At 44.2% G+C, this 23,794-nt stretch overlaps 1 protein-coding gene across 2 annotated transcripts in view; it reads left to right on the forward strand.

The window, feature by feature from the left end:
• Positions 1 to 23,794, forward strand: part of LOC144679839 (uncharacterized) — a 219,366-nt gene that overhangs the window by 125,042 nt on the left and 70,530 nt on the right. For both annotated transcript variants that reach the window (XM_078540682.1, XM_078540692.1), the window contains one exon: positions 635 to 724. In XM_078540682.1, coding sequence (XP_078396808.1) covers positions 635 to 724 — 90 coding nt within the window. The remainder of the gene's footprint in view (positions 1 to 634; positions 725 to 23,794) is intronic.

Below are 23,794 nucleotides of genomic sequence, written 5' to 3' on the forward strand. Positions count from 1 at the left end.
GCCATTGAACATCAAGGGGCGATGGTTGGATTCTCTCTTGTTGGAGATGGTCATTGCCTGACACTTATGTGGCACGAATGTTACTTGCCACTTGTCAGTTGGACAGTGAACAGCTCAATGTGGTTAATTTGAAGCCTGAAGAGTAGACGGTAAAGCACTATCAAAATATTTCTCAATTAATAAACTAATTATGATAAGGAATTTAAACATAAGATATAAACAAAGTTGATCCAAGTCTTCCTGTTGAGTGTGGTACGTGACAAAGAAATCTGTAAAATTGTAGTTTAATGTGTATATAGTCGCAATTTACGAAACCAGCCATGTATGTAACCACAGTATACACTGGGAGTCCCACACCACTGTCTCCTTTCCCCCACCTCCAACCCTGCCATCATTGATTATAGTTTCCATTCAGCCATTTGTGGCCAAGTGACTTAGATTCTTTTAACTTCCTTTTCTTGATGAAACATGCCTCTCTCTAGTCCGTTCCCTGATTCTTCTAAATATTCCTTTTATTAAGAATATGAATGGTATAAAGACTGTTTCATTATAGAGGAACTATGAATCTGTAGGAATGTAGAATATTTGTGATTATTTACCAACAATTATATATGTGTCTATTTATGTTTCATAGGTGTGGCTAGAAAAGAAAAAGCAAATTCTTCACGAAGAACAAAAAAAACAAAAACTGAAAGAACAACAGGAAAATGAGAGGAGAGAACAGGTTTCCTTATTTGTGTTCAAAGTTTAAGAGCTCTTTTAACCTCATATATATTGGTTTGATAACTTTTTCTTGTTAAATTTTGAAACATATGAGGCTAGAACTACTTATTGGTTTAAAGAAATTTGAAAATGGCTTACTATAATGTCTTACAGTTTATTTTATCATGCCTGCAAAAATGCTTAAATATAAGATGAATCCTGAATTTTAATGCCATTTTTGATGTCAGGCATTGTGCATTATATGTGAGAAATTATAGATTTCAGGATAAAAATTTCTAAATGTTATTTAGTTGAATTTATATTAAGCACAGCTTCATTAAAAGGTGATCCCACCTATTTCTAAATTATAGCGTTGGTTTTCTTCAACAATATGATCAATCAACCTTTTGCTCATTACAAATGAAACATGTTGAAGCAAGCTCAGGACCCAGTGATCAAGTAGACATATAGAGAACTTAAAGTAAGTGGAGTTTATTCACCCATAGCAGTTATGGTTTTAAGTGCAGCAAGGAACAGAGATTATTTTCCAAAATGTATGTTCTCTCTCATTATGATAATTCTGACATCTTACCGTCTTAATCATATAACCATAGCATCATATGGAGGTCACACAGCCCATCATGCCTGTGCCAGAAGTTGTAAGATCTATCTAATTAGTCCCAGTTCCCTGCACTTTCCCTACACCACTGCACATTTTCCCCTTTATATAGGGAAACATGTAACAACTATACAACTCCTCCATGCAAAGAAATGGGGAACTTGTTCAGGATAAAAAAGAATGCCTCTGATCAGTGCCAAGGTTTAGAGCAGATATCAAAATATAATGTACTCACCTCAGAAGCCTGAAAACTGCTCAATTACACATTATGAAGCAAAGTTTTAAGCGATCCTACATTTGCTGGGCTCCCTGACACTGTGCCGTGGTCACATTCCAGGTCAAAGCCTACGACGTCAGAGGCCGGGCATCCCACTCTCCAGCACTCATTGGGTGGAATGAAGGCCTCAATCTATCCTTCAATTTGATTAGCCCCATTTGACGTATTATCAGGCACGGAACGAAGGCAGGCCCAGAAGTCAAAACGCCACCGGCTTCCAGGTATGGAGCCCGCCCTCAGCGTCCTCTCTTATTATTACTCCCGTATATCAAAAAGACCCCAATATCAACCCCTAATGGATACTACTGCACACTTTCTTCCAACCTGATAAACATCTATCCTCCACTACTCTCTATTTTTCGACTCTTAATGAATTTTGCATCTATGTAGCCAGTGCCCCGTTAACCTCATAGGCTTCAATTTTGCTAACAAGTCTATTATGTGGTACTTTATCAAACACCTCTTGAAAGTCCATATGCACAGCATCAACCACACTGCCTTAATCAAGCCCCACTGTAAAATTTCACCAAAGGACTCAACCAAGTTAGAGAAACATGTTTTGCCTTTAACAAATCCACACTAACTTTTATTTATCATAGTTTTCCAAGTTCCAAATAATTTTGCCCTGTATTAAGATTTCTCCACACCCAATATTATGCTGATTGGCCTGCAATTGCTAGGTTTACTCTCTCCCATTTCTTGGGCAAGGTTTAGCATCTGCTATTCTCCAGCCCTCTGGCACCACTCTCATATCCAAGCAGGTTTGTAAGATTGTGGCCAAAGCCACCACAATGTCCACCTTCTCTTCCCTCAGCAATCTAGGATACATCCCATTCAGACTAGATGAGCTTTCTGCTTTGAGTGTTGACAATATTTTAACTCACTCCTCTTTATTTTTATCCTATCCAATTTATCTATTACCTCATCCTTTAGTGTGACATTGGCAGCACCTTTTTTTTCAGTGAAGACGTAAGCAAAGTAATTATTTAGTGCTCAGCCACAGTCTCTCCGTCCGTGAAATATCATTTTTGATTCCAAATCAATCACACCATTCCTTTGATTATTTTTTCCTGCTTATAACAGCTACAATGCTCTCAAAAGCATTTGGTTCATATATCAGAATGTGGTTCACACTTTCCTGGTATGTTAGCATAGTGGTTATATGACTAAACGAGTTATCCTTAAAGACCTGGATTACTGATACAAAAGCAAAAGATTATGGATGCTGGCTGGAAACACTCAGAAGGACAGAGCACCAGCTTGATGACTTTTCATGGAATGGCATGAGGACAAGCATGGGAAAGGAAAACTATTGCTGCTTACCACCTACTGTCCTCCCTCAATGATGAATCAGTTCTCCACCATACTGAATACTATTTGGAATAAGTACTAAGGGTGGCAAAGGCACAGAATTTCCAGCACCAAGAGTGGCTGAGTAGCACCACTACTGACTAAACTGATCAAATCCCGAAGGACATATCTGCCAGACTGAGTTTGAAGCAGGTGAGAAAGAGCAACACTAGGGAAAAGCCTTCTTGACCTCACCCATCTACCTGTCGCAGTTGCATCTATTAGTAGGATTGACCACTACACAGTCCTTTGTTATGTTCCTTTACCAGACCCCCAAGTTTTTGGTAAGATGTGATTAGAGACCAATAATGTTTTGTTTAAAGAAGACAAAGTTTGAGATTCAAAACACTTGCTCAGTGAATAAAGCCACAGGATTCCACAGGTTTTGAACAAACAAAAATAAACTTTACTATACAAGGTCAGAAAGATAAATCAATTTACAATATTTATCTTATATTCTAACATTCAAAGATAATATGATGTACATGTGAATTAACAGGCACACTGTGGTCGAATACATGCTGCACACTAAATGGCAATTGTGACCAAGACAGAGTCCTTGGATTTCTCAACAGTCAGTAAACACTGAGTCAACCGATCTCACTGAAACTCCGTCTGTTCTCGAGGGATTCCAGTCTTCACCTTCGAAGATCTAACCTGGGAATTCTCTCCAAAAGGCGCTCCTGGGACAGTCAGGATCAACAATGGTCCACCTCGTAGGGTTTCAATCTTGCCTCCCAAGATTTTGTTCCCTGGAGTCCCGCGTATGCAATCAAGCACCAACTCACAAGCACAACTTCAGCTTTTCAGCCGTGCCAAGCAGAATACTACTGCTTCAAAAGGGCACCATTGCCCCAATGGCCCACAGCAAGAAGTCCCCAACCTTCTGCTACATTCTTCTCCTGAGCCCCCTTCAATTGCCAAGGATTCTCCTGAGCCCGCTTCACTCAGTCTGCTAACTGCAGCCCTTTTTCTACATTTTAATTTAACTGGAACCTTTCCTGTACCCTGTCTGAGACCCTTCTTTTGGGACCTCTCCCTACCCTGTCTCCCTGTCCCCTGCCTAGGACCCTAGTTGTCAATGGCACTGCACTCTCAGTCACATGATCCGGGCTTTCGTGCTGTTTTCCTTCATGCACAGACGCACTGGGCTGGTCCTTGGCCCAGAGAACTCAAAATGCCGAGCTGTGCATCTGCAGTCCCCTCGTGGTCTGCGCAGGTGTGGAAACTCCGGGGTTTGTCAGGACTTGAAGTTCCCGAACTCCACTCTCAACTCTAAGGTACATAACACCTTATGGAGACAAAGTCCCTGAAAGGTATAGATTCAGTACAGACCTAGCAGCTCAAAACTGGGCATCCATGAGCTACTACGAGTCAGCAGTAACAGCATAATTGTATTCAACCATAATCTGTAACTTCATGGCCCAACATATTCCTCACTCTATTACATTAAGCCAGGTATTGAATGAGGATGCAGAAGAATGTCCCAGGAGCGGCACCACAGGCACTTAAGAATGATATGCCAGCCTGGTGAAGCAACAATACAGGACTACATGCATGTTTTAGACAGTGCATTCTGCCTTATCTAGTCATAAATAAATGTGCGCAATTGAATAACTAGTGGAAGGAGAAGGCTGCAGGACAATCACTATCCTCAATGATGGCGGATCCCCGCACATGAGTACATGAGTACGGCAGTGTTTCCAACCACCTATGCAAGATATGCCAAGCCAATGATCCATCTCAGCATCCGCCTGAAGTCCCCACAATCACAGAAATTTGACTTCAACCTATCTTATTTACTGCAAATGATATTAAAAAAACGGCTCAGTGCAGGACAAATCCAATCCAGTCAGTCATTGCGCCATTAGTCTACTCTGAATCATCGTCATGGAAAATGACATCGACAGTGCGAGCACACAGAACTTATTCTCCAATAACCTGCTTAACCATGCACAGTTTGTGTTCCACAAAGATCACACTCCTCCTGACCTCATTACAGTATTGCTTCAGATATGGACAAAAGAGCAGAATTCCAGAGGTGAGAGTGATTGTCCTTGATATCAGGCATGATTTTTTTTTAATTCATTCATGGGATATGGGCATTGCTGGCAAGGCCATCCCTAATTACCCTTGAGAAGGTGGTGGTGAGCTGCCTTCTTGAACCGCTGCAGTCCATGTGGTGTAGGTACACCAACAGTGCTGTTAGGAAGGGAGTTCCAGGATTTTGACCCAGCAACAGCAAAGGAACGGCGATATATTTCCAAGTCAGGATGGTGAGTGACTTGGAGGGGAGGTAGTATTCCCATGTGTCTGCTGCTCTTGTCCTCCTAGATGGTAGCGGTCTTGGGTTTGGAACGTGCTGTCTAAGATACCTTGGTGAATTCCTGCAGTGCATCTTGTAGATGGTACAGACTGCTGCCACTCTGCATCAGTAGTGGAGGGATACTTTTGGAAGGGGTGCCAATCAAGTAGGTTGCTTTGGTCTGGATGGTGTCAAGCTTCCTGAGTGTTGATTAAGTTGCACTCATCCAGGCAAGTGGAGAGTATTCCATCACAGTCCTGACTTGTGCCTTGTAGATGGTGGACAGGCTTTGGGGAGTCAGGCGAGTTACATGCTGCATGATTCCTAGCCTCTGACCTGCTCTTGTAGCCACAGTATTTATATGGCTAGTCCAGTTCAGTTTCTGGTCAATGGTAACCCCCAGGATGTTGATAGTGGGGGATTCAGCGATGATAATGCCATCAAATGTCAAGAGGCGATGGTTAGATTCTCTCTTGTTGAAAATGGTCATTGTTTGGCACTTGTGTGGCATGAATGTTACTTGCTACTTGTCAGCTCAAGCCTGGATATTGTCTAGGTCTTGCTGCACTTGGACATAGACTGCTTCAGAGGAGCCACGAATGGTGCTGAACACTGTGCAATCATTAGCGAACATCCCCACTTCTGACCTTATGGTGGAATGAAGGTCATTGATGAAGCAGTTGAAGATGGTTAGGCCTAGGTCACTGCCCTGAGGAACTCCTGCAGTGATGCCCTGGAACTGAGATGATTGACCTCCAGCATTGACAGCCATCTTCCTTTGTGCTAGTTATGACTGTAACCAGCGGAAAGTTTTCCCCCTGATTTCCATTGACTCCAGCTTTGTTAGGGCTCCTGGATGCCGCACTTGATGTCAAGGGCATTCACTGCTTTTTGCGTACAGGACATACTTGGGCAATTTTCGGCATTGCCAGGTAGATGCCAATGTTGTAGCTGTACAGCTTGGCTAGGGGTGCGGCAAGTTCTGGAGCACAAGTCTTTAGTACTATTGCCAGAATATTGGCAGGATCTTTGCAGTATTTAGTGCCTTCAACCATTTCTTGATATCATGTGGAGTGAATCGAATTGGCTGAAGACTGGCATCTGTGATGCTGGGGACCATTAACCACCCTATAGCCATAGGCCTGCAAGTTTATTTTCCTCAATTGGGAATTTCTTCAATTGGAAATTTCAATTCAAATTAATCCAATTTCCTTTGAAATCATTAATTGTCTCCACTTCTACCATCCTCGTATAACACTGTTCTGAGCTCTGCAAGCACACGCTGGTTGTGTATGGTCAGTACACTGCCTGTTGTGAACAGCTGAAAGGACATGCTATTTGATATTGGGACATATGACCTACATACCTGGCATCACACCAGTACTGAAATTCATACACCACTTTACTCCTTTGTGTGGTAGGCAGGATAACGTTTTGGCTTGATTGCAGCATTCTGTTAATGGAGAACACCACTCCTGTTGCTGCTGCATAGTAGCAATGTGCACAGTTGCTCAAATTTTGACTGTACTCAATCAGCCTGTGCTTGCAGAGCTCAGAACATAGCATACAACCTTGGACGTGGTTCCATGATTGGATGGCACTTACGAATAACCCCAAGTGTGCTAAGAATTACAGTAGCAACCAATTTAAGATTGTCAGGAAGGCTCACGGTGGTTTACTTACACTTGCTAGAAGTTACATATATTCATACACAGGACCTTGCCCTCCGCAAACAGAAAGAATATGTCCAGGCATTATGACTTTTGTCAATTAAATAAAAGTTCGGGGGAACAACTGTTCCATGGTGTATTCCACATGGCAATGCCTTGACCAGAGTCGACTTACTTGGTTTGAATTTGAACAAAAGCTTGGGGGATAACTCTTTGCTGGTGCATTCGCCATGACAATGTCTCGACCAGTCAGAATCCATTTGGCAACCAATCAACACCCTCTTTCTCATGCAGTATAAATTGTTTTTTTCTTTGAAATTTGGTATTCTTGCTATTCTGTCCTGATGAGTGCAGATGAAAAGCTTCAACAGCATGTCTCTTTTTTCAGCAGTACTCATTTATAGATATTAAGAAAGTAATAGATATGAAGGATCGCATGGCATTATTCAAACAATCGTCCAAACCATTTATTTATTTCTCGACCAACACCACTAAATCAAATTACCTGCTCAGCATCTCATCGCTGTTTGAGATCTTGCTTGTGCTTATTGACTGTTGCAATTTATTTTGACTAGACTAGCTTTAAAGTGCTTTGGTATGCCCTGAGATTGTGAAAGGAATTATATAAATTCTGTCTTGCTATCTACAAGCTGCAAAGCCATAAACTTGTGCTGCAATTTGTCTCCTCCTTAAAGGTTGTTCCATTACAGTTTTTGCTGTTAATTTGGTTCCATTTTACCAGTCTCTGATCCCCTTAAATATAGGCCTCTTCTGATGTAGCAATTCTATTTCAGATTGTTCCTTGATCTTCTCCATTGCTAATCTAATCCTTATGATAGAGTGAAAACTCTAACCCATAGACTCTTGATCCACTTGACCACATGGCCTCATTTCTGGTACCAGAACCAGGAATGCCTCCTTCTCAGTTGTACCGAGAACATACTAGTTAAGGATGTTCTCCTGAACACATTATTGACGCTATGTTATGATCCCAGCTGATGTTATTACTGGACAAGTCAGATCCCAAAATGGAACCTGGCTTGATAGATCATAATTTTCTATTTTTTAAAAAACCATGGAGTATACTTACTGAACCAGATTCACAGGAGTCTGCTGTTAACTTTTTAATAAAATTATAGAACATTTATTAAACAAGAAACATTACCTATATTACGCTAGACAACAAAAAGGCTGGAAATATTTCAACACAGACGCCAAGGAAAAAATTATTCAAACTCACACTATCCCTTTTATCCCAGCAATGCCCTTATAGAGCCAATACTCCAGTGAAGAGGTATCATTATTTCACACCAAGGGTCAAGCTGATTCAGTTGCAAAGAGTAGACTTTTCCAGTAGACTTCAGAACATTCACTAGAAGTTCTTCCACAATTGGTATTTCCCTTAAGATATCCAGAAAACTCTCACTAAATTCACTATTACTTTAACTTTAGAGCAATACATATATGAGTGCCTTTGGCATCATTCCCAGCTAGTGAGAGTCTTAGGACGTTTGTGTCTTCACTCTGTGGTATACCCATGCCAACTGAAATCAAAAACTGCTCTCCTTGTCTCTCCTTGTATCCCTGTGGGTCTCTCTCTGATCCCCTGTTGCTAGGCAACAGCACAGTTTTCTCTACTTTTTTTTTGTTTTAACTTCCCTAAACTACTAATCCTTTGGTAACCCATCCCTTCACTTCAAGAGTTGTAAAACCTCATTAAAATACATGTATACAAACAGGCCCTCAGTCTTGCTGGCTCCATCCCACAAAAACTCTAAACTGAAACCAAATCCAGGTTTCACCTTTCTTAACACACAAATAAAAAAATATAAATTAACCTTAAAGCTATAGTTTGTTCCTAATACCCACAAATGCAAATATAACTTACTTAAAACTATCTTTAGTTGCTAACAGACTAAATCAACACCAAATAACTATTTGTGCTTGTAGCTTACTGCCCTTTTTCACCACATGGTTGTATTCTTAACTTGTATTATTCAATGTTCTTTCTCTGTCCGCTCCTACCTAATATGATACTATTCATTTTCTACTACTATCCAGCACATTTATTCCTTTATGGATCTTACTTTGCTTTCTCCTTCTATTTACTGGTGCCCACCCCCTGCCAATTTATCTTAAATCCTCTTCATCCAATCTAGTGAGCCACTGATGAGAACATTGGTCCTAGTCCTGTTGAGATGCAACCCTTCTGAATAGGTGCCTCATGCCCCAGAATTGTTACCACTGGCGCAGAAATCTGAAGCTGTCCCTCATGCACCATGCCTCAAACTAATTCTACTCTCACTAGCGCACGTCACTGGGAGTAATCCAGAGATTACTATCTTTGAGGTCCTACTTTTTAAACTTTCTCCCTAACTCCTGAAAAATCTGACCATTGGACCTTAGTATCTGCCTTCTCTATGTTGTTACATACATGTGTCACAACTTTTGGCTCACTCTACTGCCCCTGCAGAATATTTTGCATCCTCTTCATGATGTCCTTTACCATGGCACCTGGAAGACAATGTAACAGGTGCGACTCATGATGACAGTGGCGGTATTGGAAGGAATGACCACCACACGGTCCTTGGAAAAACGAAGTCCTGTCTTCACATTAAGGACACCCTCCATCGTGTGGCACTACCACTGTGCTAAATGGGATAGGTTTCAAACAGATATAGCAACTCAAGACTGGGCATCCATAAGGCACTATGGATCATCAAAGCAGCAGCAGCAGAATTGTATTCATGCAAAATCTGAAATCTCATGGCCTGGCATATCCCCATTCTATCATTACCATCAAGCCAAGGATCAACACTGGTTCAATGAAGAGTGCAGGATGCCAGGAGCAACACTGGACATACCTAAAACTGAGGTGTCAGTTTAGTGAAGCTAAAAAAGACTACTTGCATGCCAAACAGCATAAGCAGCATGAGATAGGCGGAGGTAAGCGATCCCACAACCAACGGATCAGCACTAAGCTCTGCAGTGCTGCGACATCCAATCGTGAATAGTGGTGGACAATTAAACAACTCACTGGTGGAGGAAGCTCCACAAATATCCCCATCCTCAATGATGGGGGAGCCCAGCACATCAGTGCAAAAGATAAGGCTGAAGCATTTTCTACAATCTTCAGCCAGAAGTGCCGAACCACATCCATCTCGGCCTCTTCCGGAGGTCCCCAACTTCACAGATACCAGTCTTCAGTCAATTCGATTCACTCCACGTGATATCAAGAAATGACGAAAGGCATTGGATACTGCAAAAGCTATGAGCACTGACAACATACCGGAAATAGTACTGAGCTCCAGAACTAGCTGCGCCCCTAGCCAAGCTGTCCCAGTACAACTACAACACTGCCATCTACCTGGCAATGTGGAAAATTGCCTAGGTATGTCCTGTACACAGAAAACAAGACAAATCCAACCTGGCCAATTACTGTCCCATCAGTCTATGCCCAATCATCAGCAAAATGATGGAAGGTGTTGTCGACAGTGCTGTTAAGTGCCACTTACTCAGCCACATGCCCATGGATGCTTAGTTTGGGTTCCGCCAGGGTTGGGCCCCTGACCCTTGGTCCAAATATGGACAAAAGAGCTGAACTCAAGAGTTGAGGTGAGAGTGACTGCCCTTGACATCAGGGTAGCATTTGGCTGAGAATGGCATCAAGGAGCCTGAGCAAGATTGGAATCACTGGGAGAACATTCTCAACTGGTTGGAGTCATACCTAGTTCAAAGGAAGATGGCTGTGGTTGTTGGAGGGATGTCATCTCAGTCCCAGGACATCGCTGCAGTAGTTCCTCAGGGTAGTGTCCTAGGCCCAGCCATCTTCATCTGCTTCATCAATCACCTTCCTTCTATCATAAAGTCAGAAGTGGATATGTTCACTGATTGTACACCATTCGCAACTCCTCAGATACTGAAGCAGTCCATGTCCAAATGCAGCAAGACCTGGACAACATTCAGGCTTCGGTTGACAAGTGACAAGTAACATTCGCGCCACACAAGTGTCGGGCAATGACCATCTCCAACAAGAGAGAATCTAACCATCTCCCATTGACATTCAACGGCATTACCATCGCTGAATCTCCCACTATGAACATCTTGGGGTTGCCATTGTCCAGAAACTGAACTGGCCAGCCACATAAATAATGCTATAAAAGCAGGTCAGAGGGTGGGAATTCTGCAGAGAGTAACTCACTCTTGACTCCCAAAGCCTGTCCACTATCTACAAGGCACAATTCAGGAGTGCGATGGAATACTCTCCACCTACCTGGATGAGTGCAGCTCCAACAACACTGAAGAAGCTCAACATCATCCAGGACAAAGCAGCCCACTTGATTGGCACTTCATTGACACCTTAAACATTCACCCCTTCTCCTTTTATGCACAGTGGCAGTAGTGTATACCACATACAAGATGCACTGCAGCAACTCCCCAAGCCTGGTTCAAATGCACCTCCCAAACCTACAACCTCTGCTACCTAGAAGGACAAGGACAGCAGATGGATGGGAGCACCACCACCACCTGGAAGTTCCCCTCCAAGCCACTCACCATCCTGAAATGAAACTATATGGCCGTTCCTTCACTGCCGCTAGGTCGAAATCCTGGAACTGTCATCCTAACAGCACTGTGGGTATACCTACACCACATGGACTGCAGCGATTCAAGAAGGCAGCTCACCACCACCTTCTCAAGCACAATTAGGAGGGACAATAAATACTAGTCTACCCAACGATGCCCACATCTTGTGAAAGAATACACTTTCAAAAAATCTACTCTTTGCTGTTCCTTCCTGTGCATTGGTGTCATTGTCAGAATTCCACTCCTTTTATATGTTATTATTCCCAGCAGTCTCCAGTGCTGTGTACTGGTTTGAGACTGGCACATATCCTGAAGACACCTGCACTTCCTGACTCTTCTTACTTCTCCATGTAACCACTCATCTACAATGGTGAACTCTCTGCCTGTGTAGTGGCCACTTCTTGGAATGCACGATTCAGAAAATTCTCATCCTTCCTTGGTGCTCTGCAGGGGGACGCCAGAGGTAATGTTGCAGAAGCAGGAATATAAGCCATTACAAGTAATACTCTGGCGTTGATGAAATTAATAAGAATAGACCCAAGCGAGGACCTGGTCCAGTCCTGTTGAGGTATAACCTATTCCTTTTGAACAGGTGCTTCCTGCCTCACAATTGGTGCCAATGTCGCAAAACCTGAAGCCCTCCCTCCTGCACTATGCCTCAAGCCACACATTGGTGCAGTGTTCCTATTTCTACTCTTGTTAGTGCATGGTACAGGGAGTTATCCAGAAATTACTACCTTTGAGGTGCTACTAGCACCCTCTCCATAACATCCTTTACCCAGGCAACACCCCATTTGGGACTCATGATGACGGTTACAGAACTTCCTATCTTTTCCTCTAACTACAGAATCTCCTAAAACAACTGCCTTTCTAATCTTTGCAATTCCCTCCTGTGCTGTCCCTTGCCCAGTGATACCATGGTCTGTTCTGCACTTCTTCAACATGTTGTCATTCCCAGTAGTATCCACAGCTGAGTACTGGTTTAAGAACCAGAGGATTGGAGGTCTGCAAACGTTGTACCATTATTTTAAAAGGGTGCAAGGGATAGACCAACTAATTATATGTCAGTCAATCTGACCTCATTGGTGGGAAAATCAGTTGTGAAAGACAGGATAAACTGTCACCTAGAAAGGAATGGATTAATCAGGGATAGTCAGCATGGTTTTGTTAGGGGAAGGTTGTGTCTTACTAATTTAATCAAATTTTTTGAAGCAGTAACATGGAGGATTGGTGAGGGTAGTGCAGTGGGTGTTGTCTACATGGATTTTAGTAAGGCACTTGACAAGATCCTACATGACAGACAGGTCAGGAAAGTGAGATCTCATGGGATACAGGGGAATGTCGAGTTGGATTCAAAGATGGCCCAGCAACAGGAAAGTTGATGGAAAGTGAATGGAAAACAATTGCCAGTGGCATTCCACAGTGTTGGGGTCCTTGTTGTTTGTTGTATATATTAATGATTTGGACTTAAACGTGGGAGCATGATTGAGAAATTTGGAGATGACACAAAAATTGGCCATGTAGTTGATAGTGAAATGGATAGCTGTCAGCTCCAGAATGATATCAATGGCTTGTTTGAGTGGACGGAAAAGTGGCAAATGGAATTCAATCCAGAGAAGTTTGAGGTAATGCACTTTGGGAGGGCAAACAAAGCAAGGAACTACACAATAAATGGGAGGATATTGGGAGGGGTAGAGGAAGTGAAAAACTTTGGATTGCATGTCCATAGGTCCCTGAAGCTGGCAGGGCAGGTGGATAAGGTGGTAAAGAAAGCATATGGAATGCTTTTCTTTATTGGATGAAGTACAGAATGAAAGAGCAAGGATGTAATGATGGAACTGTATAAAACGTTGGTTAGGCCACAGCTGGAATTTTGTGTACAGTTCTGGTCACCACATTACAGGAAGGACATAATTGCTCTGGAGAAAGTACAGAGATTTACAAGAATGTTGCCAGGGCTTGAAAATTGTAGCTATGAGGAAAGATTGGATAGGCTGGGGTTGTTTTCCTTGGAACTGAGGAGGCTGAGGTTGAATCACAGAATCTTGACAGTGCAGAAGGAGGCCGTTCAGCCCATTGAGTCTGCACTGGCTCGCTAAAAGGGCATTCTACATACTCCCACTCCCCTGCCTTATCTTCATAACCTTGCACATTCTTTCTTTTTAGATAGCAATCCGATTCCCTTTTGAATGCCTTGATCAATACCTGAATACCTGCCTCCACCACCCTTTCAGGAAATTTGTTCCAGACTCCAGCCACCCTCTGGGTGAAAAACTTTTTCCTCACATTATATTTACTCCTTTTGCCCATTAATTTGAATCTGTGCCCTCTAGTTCTTGATGTACTCCTGAGTGGGAATAGGTTCTCACTATTTACCCTGCCCATACCCTTCAGGATCTTGAATACCTCTATCAAGTCTCCTCTCAGCCTTCTTTTCTCCAAGGAAAACTGACACTACCTCTCCAATCTATCCTCTTGGCTACAGTTCTTTATCCCTGGAATCATTCTTGTGAATCTCCTCTGTACTCTCTCCAATGCCTCCACACCCCTCCCCTAGTTTGGCGCCCAGAACTGGATGCAGTACTCCAGATGAGGCCTATCTAGTGTCTTATACAAGTTTAACAGTTTGACCTCCTTACTCTTGTACTCAATGCCCCTATTAATAAAACCTAGGATACCGTATGCTTTGTTAACTGCTCTCTCAACATGCCCTGCCACCTTCCATGGCTTATGTGCATATACACTGAGGTCCCTTTGTTCCTGCACCTTGTTTAGAGTTTCTCCCTTTATTTACTATTGTCTCTCCACATTCTCCCTGTCAAAATGAATCACCTTACACTTCTCTGCATTGAACTTCATCTGCTATTTGTCTGCCCAATCCACCAATATGGCTATATACTTCTGAAGTTCAAGACTATCTTCATCACAGTTGACACTGCTTCCAACCTTCATATCATCCGCAAATTTTGAAATCATGCCCTGCCCACCACAGCCTAGGTCATTAATATATATCAAGAAGAGGGGAACACCACTACAAACCTTCCTCCAATTTGAAAAACAACCATTTATCACTACTCCGTTTCCTGTCACTCAGCCAATTTCTTATCCAAGTGCCTTTTATTGCACGAGCTAGAATTTTGCTCACAAATCTGTTGTGTGGCACTGTTTCAAATGCCTTTTGAAAATCCATATATAGTACATCAACAGCATTGCCCTTATCAACCTTCTCTGTTACGTCCTCAAAAAACTCCAGCGAGTTAGTTAAACGTGATTTTCCCTTAATGAATCCATGCTGGCTTTCCTTAATTATCCCATACATGTCGAAGTGACTACTGACTTTGTCCCGAAGTATAATTTTCAGAAACAAAAACAAAAAACTGTGGATGCTGGAAATCCAAAACACAAACAGAATTACCTGTAAAAACTCAGCAGGTCTGGCAGCATCAGTGGAGAAGAAAAGAGTTGACGTTTCGAGTCCTCATGACCCTTCAACAGAACTGAGTAATATTAGGAGAGGGGTGAAATATAAGCTGGTTTAAGGTGGGGGGGTTGGGGGGAGAGAAGTTGGGGGTGTGTGGTTGTAGGGACAAGCAAGCAGTGATAGGAGCAGATAATCAAAAGATATCACAGACAAAGGAACAAAGAGGTGTTGAAGGTGGTGATATTATCTAAACGAATGTGCTAATTAAGAATGGATGGCAGGACACTCAAGGCACAGCTCTAGTGGGGGGGGGGGTGGAAAGACTAACAGGGCATTAAAGGTATAGATTTAAAAATAATGGAAATAGGTGGGAAAAGAAGAATCTATATAAATTATTGGAAAAAACAAAAGATGGGGGAAGAAATGGAAAGGGGGTGGGGATGGAGGAGGGAGTTCAAGATCTAAAGTTGTTGAATTCAATATTCAGTCCGGAAGGCTGTAAAGTGCCTAGTCGGAAGATGATGTGCTGTTCCTCCAGTTTGCGTTGGGCTTCACTGGAACAATGCAGCAAGCCAAGGACAGACAAGTGGGCAAGAGAGCAGGGTGGAGTGTCAAAATGGCAAGCAACAGGGAGGTTTGGGTCTTTCTTGCGGACAGACCGCAGGTGTTCTGCAAAGCGGTTGCCCAGTTTACGTTTGGTCTCTCCAATGTAGAGGAGACCGCATTGGGAGCAACGAATGCAGTAGACTAAGTTAGGGGAAATGCAAGTGAAATGCTGCTTCAGTTGAAAGGAATGTTTGGGCCCTTGGACGGTGAGGAGAGAGGAAGTGAAGGGGCAGGTGTTGCATCTTTTGCGTGGGCATGGGGAGGTGCCATAGGTGGGGGTTGAGGAGTAGGGGGTGATGGAGGAGTGGACCAGGGTGTCCCGGAGGGAACGATCCCTACGGAATGCCGCCGGGGGGGTGAAGGGAAGATGTGTTTGGTGGTGGCATCATGCTGGAGTTGGCGGAAATGGCGGAGGATGATCCTTTGAATGCGGAGGCTGGTGGGGTGATAAGTGAGGACAAGGGGGACCCTATCATGTTTCTGGGAGGGAGGAGAAGGCGTGAGGGCGGATGCGCGGGAGATGGGCGGCATTCCGTAGGAATCGTTCCCTCCGGGACACCCTGGTCCACTCCTCCATCACCCCCTACTACTCAACCCCCACCTATGGCACCTCCCCATGCCCACGCAAAAGATGCAACACCTGCCCCTTCACTTCCTCTCTCCTCAAGGTCCAAGGGCCCAAACACTCCTTTCAAGTGAAGCAGCATTTCACTTGCATTTCCCCTAACTTAGTCTACTGTATTCGTTGCTCCCAATGCGGTCTCCTCTACATTGGAGAGACCAAACGTAAACTGGGCAACTGCTTTGCAGAACACATGCGGTCTGTCCGCAAGAAAGACCCAAACCTCCCTGTCGCTTGCTATTTTAACACTCCACCCTGCTCTCTTGCCCATATGTCTGTCCTTGGCTTGCTGCATTGTTCCAGTGAAGCCCAACGCAAACTGGAGGAACAGCACCTCATCTTCCAACTAGGCACTTTACAGCCTTCCGGACTGAATATTGAATTCAACAACTTTAGATCTTGAACTCCCTCCTCCATCCCCACCCCCTTTCCATTTCTTCCCCCATCTTTTGTTTTTTCCAATAATTTATATAGATTTTTCTTTTCCCACCTATTTCCATTATTTTTAAATCTATACCTTTAATGCCCTGTTAGTCTTTCCACCCCACCCCCACTAGAGCTGTACCTTGAGTGTCCTGTCATCCATTCTTAATTAGCACATTCGTTTAGATAATATCACCACCTTCAACACCTCTTTGTTCCTTTGTCTGTGACATCTTTTGATTATCTGCTCCTATCACTGCTTGCTTGTCCCTACAATAACCACCACCCCCACAACTTTTATCCCCCACCCACCAACCCCCACCTTAAACCAGCTTATATTTCACCCCTCTCCTAATATTACTCAGTTCTATTGAAGGGTCATGAGGACTCGAAACGTCAGCTCTTTTCTTCTCCACCGATACTGCCAGACCTGTTGAGTTTTTCCAGGTAATTCTGTTTTTGTTTATAATTTTCAGAAGCTGCCTTACCACTGAAGTAAAACTGACTGGTCAGTAGTTGCCAGCATTATCCTTGCACCCCTTTTTGAACAAGGATTTAACATTCGCAATTCTCCAGTCGTCCGGCACCACCCCTGTGTCTAAGGAAGGCTGGAAGATTATCACCAGTGCCTCTGAAATTTCCACTCTCACCTCCCTCAGTATTCTCGGATGCATCTAACCCGGTCCTGGTACCTTATCAATTTTAAGTAAAGATAGCCTTTCTAATACCTCCTCCTTCTCAATTGTAAATTCCTTAAGTGTACCAGTTACTTCCTCTCTCACTTCGGCCTGGGTAGCATCCTCTTCCTTTGTAAAGACGGATGCAAAATACTCATTTAATGCCTCCTCTACTTCTCCTGCCTCACATGCAAATCTCCTCTTTTATCCCTAATTGGCCCTACCCTTTCTTTTACCACCTTTTTGTTATTTACATACTTAAAGAAAACCTTGGGATTCCCTTTTATGTTAGCTGCTAGCCCCTTTTCATTCTCCCTCCTTGCTTTTCTGATCAGTTTTTTCATTTCCCCTCTGGTCCTTCTATATTCAGCCTGATTCTCCATTATATTTTCTACCTGATATCTTTCGTATGCATACTTCTTCCTTTTTCATCTTCACCTCTATTTCTCTCGCCATCCAGGGTGTTCTAGAGTCATTTGTCCTACCTTTCCCTTCAAAGGAATATACCTTGTCATTGCTTGCAATACTATCTCTTTGAAGGTGGCCCATTGTTCAGCCACTGTCTTTTCCGTCAGCATTTCATTCCAATTCACTCGACTCAGATGCATTCTCATCCCATCAACGTTGACTTTCCCCTAATTAATTATCCCTACTCTGGATTGCTCTTTGTCCTTTTCCATGATTAACCCAAACCTTATGATACAATGGTCACTGTCCCCTAAATGCTCTCCCACTGTTATTTGATCCACTTGAGCAAACTCATTCGCCAGGGTCAAGTCCAACAGTGCCTGCCCTCTCGTTGGACCAGAAACATACTGCTACAGAAAATTATCTTGAACACACTCCAGGAATTCTCACCCTTCTTGTCCCTTTGCACTATTCCTATCCCAGTCTATATTTGGATAATTGAAGTCCCCTATTATAATTGTTCTATAACTCTTGCACCTCTGTAATATCATTGCAAATTTGTTCCTCTACATCCGTTCCGCTAGCTGGTGGTCTATGTACTACACCGATCAATGTTATTGAAGCTTTTTTATTCCTTACCTCTAGCCAGAGAGATTCTGTCCTCGGCCCTTCTGGAACATCCTCTCTCTCCAGAACTGTAATACCATCCTTAATCAATATTGTCACTCCCCTCCACTTTTCTTCCTTTCCTGTCTCTCCTATATACCTTGTACCCAGGACTATTTAACAACCAGCCCTGCCCTTCTTTGAGCCAGGTCTCTGTTTTGGAATAATGTAGTTGCATTTGAGGTGTACAAGATTATGAGGGGCCTAGATAGAGTTGACAGGGGTTCCCTATTTCCCCTAGCAGAGAAGTCAATTATCAGGGGACACAGATTTAAGGTGATTGATAGAAGGATTAGAGGGGACATGAGGAAAAACTTCTTCACCCAGAGGGTGGTGGGTGTTTCACTGCCTGGTTTGGTGTTGGAGGCAGAAATCGTCATTCAAAAGGCAGCTGGATCTGCACCTAAAGTGCTGTAACCTGCAAAGCTACAGATCAGGTGCTGGAAGGCGGGGTTAAATGGCCACCCCCACTAGGGCTATCTGTACCTTGCTTGTCCTGCTTTCTACCCTTAATTAGCACATTCCTTAGATAATATCACCACTTTCAACACCTCTTTGCCCTTTTGTCTGTGACATCTTTTGGTTATCTCCACCTATCACTGGCTCTACTTGTCCCACCCCCCCTTAAACCAGCTTATATTTCTCCTCTCTTCTATTTTTACTTAGTTCTGTTGAAGGGTCATTCAGACTCGAAACGTTAACTGTGTTCCTCTCCGCAGATGCTGCCAGACTTGCTGAGTTTTTCCAGGTATTCTTGTTTTTGTTTTGGATTTCCAGCATCCGCAGTTTTTTGCTTTTATCTTAGTGTTTAATTGACTGCCACTCCTCTTCAAGGAATGCCTATCTTGAAGAAGTATTGCTCTTCTTTCCGACAGGATTTTCGTATCTCTCTTTTGCCTTGTTCACCTTCATTGCTTTCCATTTCTCTCCTGGTGTTTGACAAGGTGTTTACTAAAACCCGCTTTCACAGCCATATTTCCTTCCTCAGTGACTGTCTCCGTCTCCGACTTACCCCATGTGGATGTCAACTGAAGTTCCATCCCTCATGTTTTGAACCCACCCAGGATTACAGATACCTCCGGGACATACAACGCTTCTCAGACTGCTGTTCTCGTCGCATTCTGAGATCCACACTCAGTGCCATGTGCCGCCATATGAACACACTCGACCTCTCCCTCCAGCAGCACCGACTCACCCTATCTCTAAGCTGTCCTTGCCCCCAGTTTCATTTTATTCTTCGTCTCATCCGACGCCTCAACAAGAAACTTTGTCTCTTTCTTTCAGGTGCAAAGGAATGCAAGCTCCAAAAACTCATTGACACCAACACCCATCCAGGACTCTCCACTCCTGCCTGTCCCTCTGTCCCCATCCCGTCTTCCAATCCCAGCCCTGGCTGTGTATTCACCATACCCTCTGACCTTCCCCTCTCCGACGCTGAACGTTCAGTGCTCAGCAAAGGACTTAGTTTGACTCATCTCAATGAATTTTAGTCTTGGCACAATGCTGAACTCTTCTTCCGTCGCCTTCGTCTCCATGTTCACTTCTTTGGACAGGAGTCCTCTCCCCGTTCAACGGATCCTTTTACCTGCCTCCACCTGGACTCCTCCCTCTGGATTCTTACCTTCTCTTGATCTTTTCATTGAGAACTGTCGGCGTGACATTAGTCGTCTCAATTTCTCTGCTCCTCTCACCCACTCTAACCTGTCTCTGAACTTGCTGCACTCTGTTCTCTCAGGTCCAACCCTGAGGTTGTCATCAAACCCGCTGACAAGGGTGGTGCTGTTGTATGGAGCACTGACCTCTACCTCGCAGAGGCTGAGCGTCAACTCGCAGACACTTCCTCCTACCTCCCCCTGGACCATGACCCCACCACTGAACATCAAGCCATTGTTTCCAGGACTGTTACTGACCTCATCTCCTCTGGAGATTTTCCTTCCACAGCTTCCAACCTGATAGTCTCCCAACCTCGGACGGCCCGCTTCTACCTCCTACCCAAAATCCACAAACAGGACTGTCCTGGCAGACCGATCGTATCAGCCTGTTCCTGCCCCACGGAACTAATTTCTTGCTATCTCCATTCCATTCTCTCTCCCCTTGTCCAGTCCCTTCCCACCTACATCCGTGATTCCTCTGACACCCTAGATCACATCAACAATTTCCAGTTCCCTGGCCCCAACCGCCTCCTCTTCACCATGGACGTCTAATCCCTCTACACCTCCATCCCCCACCAGGATGGTCTGATGGCTCTCCGCTTCTTCGTCAAACAGAGGCCCGAACAATCCCCATCCACCACTACTCTCCTCCGTCTGGCTGAACTTGTTCTCACACTGAACAATTTCTCCTTAAACTCCTCTCACTTCCTCCAAATAACAGGTCTGGGTTCCCGCATGGGCCCCAGCTATGCCTGTCTCTTTATGGGGTATGTGGAACATTCCTTGTTCCAGTCGTACTCCGGCCCCCCTCCCTCAACTCTTTCTCCGGTACATTGATGATTACTTCGGTGCTGCTTCATGCTCTCATCTGGACCTGTAAAAATTTATTAATTTTGCTTCCAATTTCCACCCCTCCATCATTTTCACATGGTCCATCTCTGACACTTCCCTTCCCTTCCTTGACCTCTCTGTCTCAATTTCTGGTGATAGACTGTCCACCAATATCCATTACAAGACTACCGACTCCCATAGCTACCTCGACTACAGCTCCTCACACCCCGCTTCCTGTAAGGACTCCATCACATTCTCTCAGTTCCTTCGCCTCTGTCGCATCTGTTCTGATGATGCCACTTTCAAAAACAGTTCCTCTGACATGTCTTCCTTCTTCCTTAACCGAGGTTTCCACCCACGGTGGTTGACAGGGCCCTCAACCGTGTCCGGCCCATCTCCCGCGCATCCGCCCTCACACCTTCCTCTCCCTCCCAGAAACATGATAGGGTCCCCCTTATCCTCACTTATCACCCCACCAGCCTCTGCATTCAAAGGATCATCCTTTGCCATTTCCGCCAACTCCAGCATGATGCCACCACCAAACACATCTTCCCTTCACCACCCCTGGCGGCATTCCGTAGGGATCCTTCCCTCTGGGACACCCTGGTCCACTCCTCCATCACCCCCTACACTTCTACCCCCTCCCACGGCACCTTCCCATGCAACCGCGGAAGGTGCAACACGTACACCTTCTCTTCCCCTCTCCTCACCGTCCAAGGGCCCAAACACTCCTTTCAAGTAAAGCAGCATTTCACTTGCACTTCCCTCAATTCAGTCTACTGCATTCATTGCTCCCAATGCGGTTTCCTCTACATTGGAGAGACCAAACGCAGACTGGTGACCGCTTTGCAGAACACCTTCGGTCTGACCGCAAGCATTACCCAGACCTCCCTGTCGCTTGCCATTTCAACACTCCACCCTGCTCTCATGCCCACATGTCCATCCTTGGCCTGCTGCATTGTTCCAGTGAAGCTCAACGCAAACTGGAGGAACAGCACCTCATCTTCCGACTAGGCACTTTGCAGCCTTCCGGACTGAATATTGAGTTCAACAATTTTAGATCATGAACTCTCTCCTCTATCCCCACCCCCATTCCGATCCCCCCCTTTTTTTTCCAATAATTTATATAGATTTTTCTTTTCCCACCTATTTCTATTATTTTTAAATGTATTTCCATCCATTGTTTTATTTCTACCTTTTAGCCTTTTTTGATTCCTTCACCCCACCCCACCCCCACTAGGGCTATCTGTACCTTGCTTGTCCTGCTTTCTACCCTTAATTAGCACATTCCTTAGATAATATCACCACCTTCAACACCTCTTTGCCCTTTTGTCTGTGACATCTTTTGGTTATCTCCACCTATCACTGGCTCTACTTGTCCCCCCCCCCCCCCCCCACCCCTTAAACCAGCTTATATTTCACCTCTCTTCTATTTTTACTTAGTTCTGTTGAAGGGTCATTCGGACTCGAAACGTTAACTGTGTTCCTCTCCGCAGATGCTGCCAGACTTGCTGAGTTTTTCCAGGTATTTTTGTTTTTGTTTAAAACGGGCAGCTAGTTTTTTATTTTTTTATTTTCTGGCCAGTGCAGACACGATGGGCTAAATAGCTTATTTCTGTGCTGTATCTGTTCTATGGTTCTAAGAGTGGCATACACGCCAAAGACTCCTGCACCTACTGTCTCTTCCTACCATTCCGGATGGTCACCCATCTATTATCCTGAACTCTTCTGTCCTGTGGGTTGACTAGGAGCCCTAATAAAATTGATGTCAATGCAAAGCAGGAGGCAGGTTTTCCACTGTTGAGGTTGTTAGAGGCCAATAACTTAAGCTGCAGGAGTTTCTCAGGGCGGTGTCCTCACTCTAAATATCTTCAGCTACTTCATCAGTTGCCTTCCCTCCATCATTAGGTCAGGAATGGGGATGTTCCCTGATGAATGTACAGTGTTTAGTCCCATTCGTAACTCCTCAGACAATGAACTGTTATGAACATAAAAACATACGAATTAGAAACAGGAGTAGGCCACTCAAATCCTTGAGCCTGCTCCACCATTCAGTAAGATCATGGTTGATTGTAACCTCAACTCCTCATTCCCATCTGCCCCCGATAACCTTTCACCCCCTTGCTTATCTAGAATCTATTTACTTCTGCCTTAAAATTGTTGTGTGCCTATAAGCAGCAAGAGCTGGACAATATTCAGGCTTGAGCTGATAAGTGGTAGGTAACATCCTGCCACACAATGCCAGACAAGGTCTAACAAGAGAGAGTCTAATCACCTCCCACTGACATTCTTTCAACAGCATTACCTTCACTGAAGCCACTCAGCATCCTAAGGGTCACCTTTGACTGGAAATTTAACTGGATCAGCCACATAAATACCATGGCTACAAGCATGGATCTGAGTCTGGATATTCTTCAGCGAGTGAATCACCTTCTAACTCCCCAAAGCTTCTCCACTGTCTACAAAGCACAAGTTTGGAGTGTGTTGGAATACTCTCCACTTGCCTGGATGAATACAGCTCCAACAACAGTGAAGCTGCATAAAACTATCCAGGTCAAAACAGCTAGTTAATTGGCTCTCCATTCACCATCTAAAACATTCACTCCCTCTACCAGTGGCACACCATGTCTGCTTATGTACCGTGCTCTGTAACATCTCACCAAGATTCCTTCCACAGCATCTCCCAAACCTTTGACCTCTGCCACCTAAAAGGGTCAAGGGTGGCAGGCAGATGGGAAAACTACTGCCTGCAAGTTCCACTCCAAGTTGCACACCATCCTGCCTTGGAAATATATTGTCATTCTTTCATTGTTGTTGGGTCAAAATCCTGGAACTCCTTAACAGCGCTGCAGGAGTACCTTCACCTCATGGAATAGAGCCATAGAAAGGTTTTGGCGCAGAAAGAGGCCATTCAGCCCATTGTGTCTGTGTCGGCCAAAAAAAAGCTAGCCACTCATTTTCAATCCCACTTCCCAGCACCT

This window comes from Cetorhinus maximus, chromosome 1 (assembly GCF_964194155.1).
Source record: "Cetorhinus maximus chromosome 1, sCetMax3.hap1.1, whole genome shotgun sequence".
In the NCBI taxonomy this organism is placed as follows: Eukaryota; Metazoa; Chordata; class Chondrichthyes; order Lamniformes; family Cetorhinidae; genus Cetorhinus; species Cetorhinus maximus.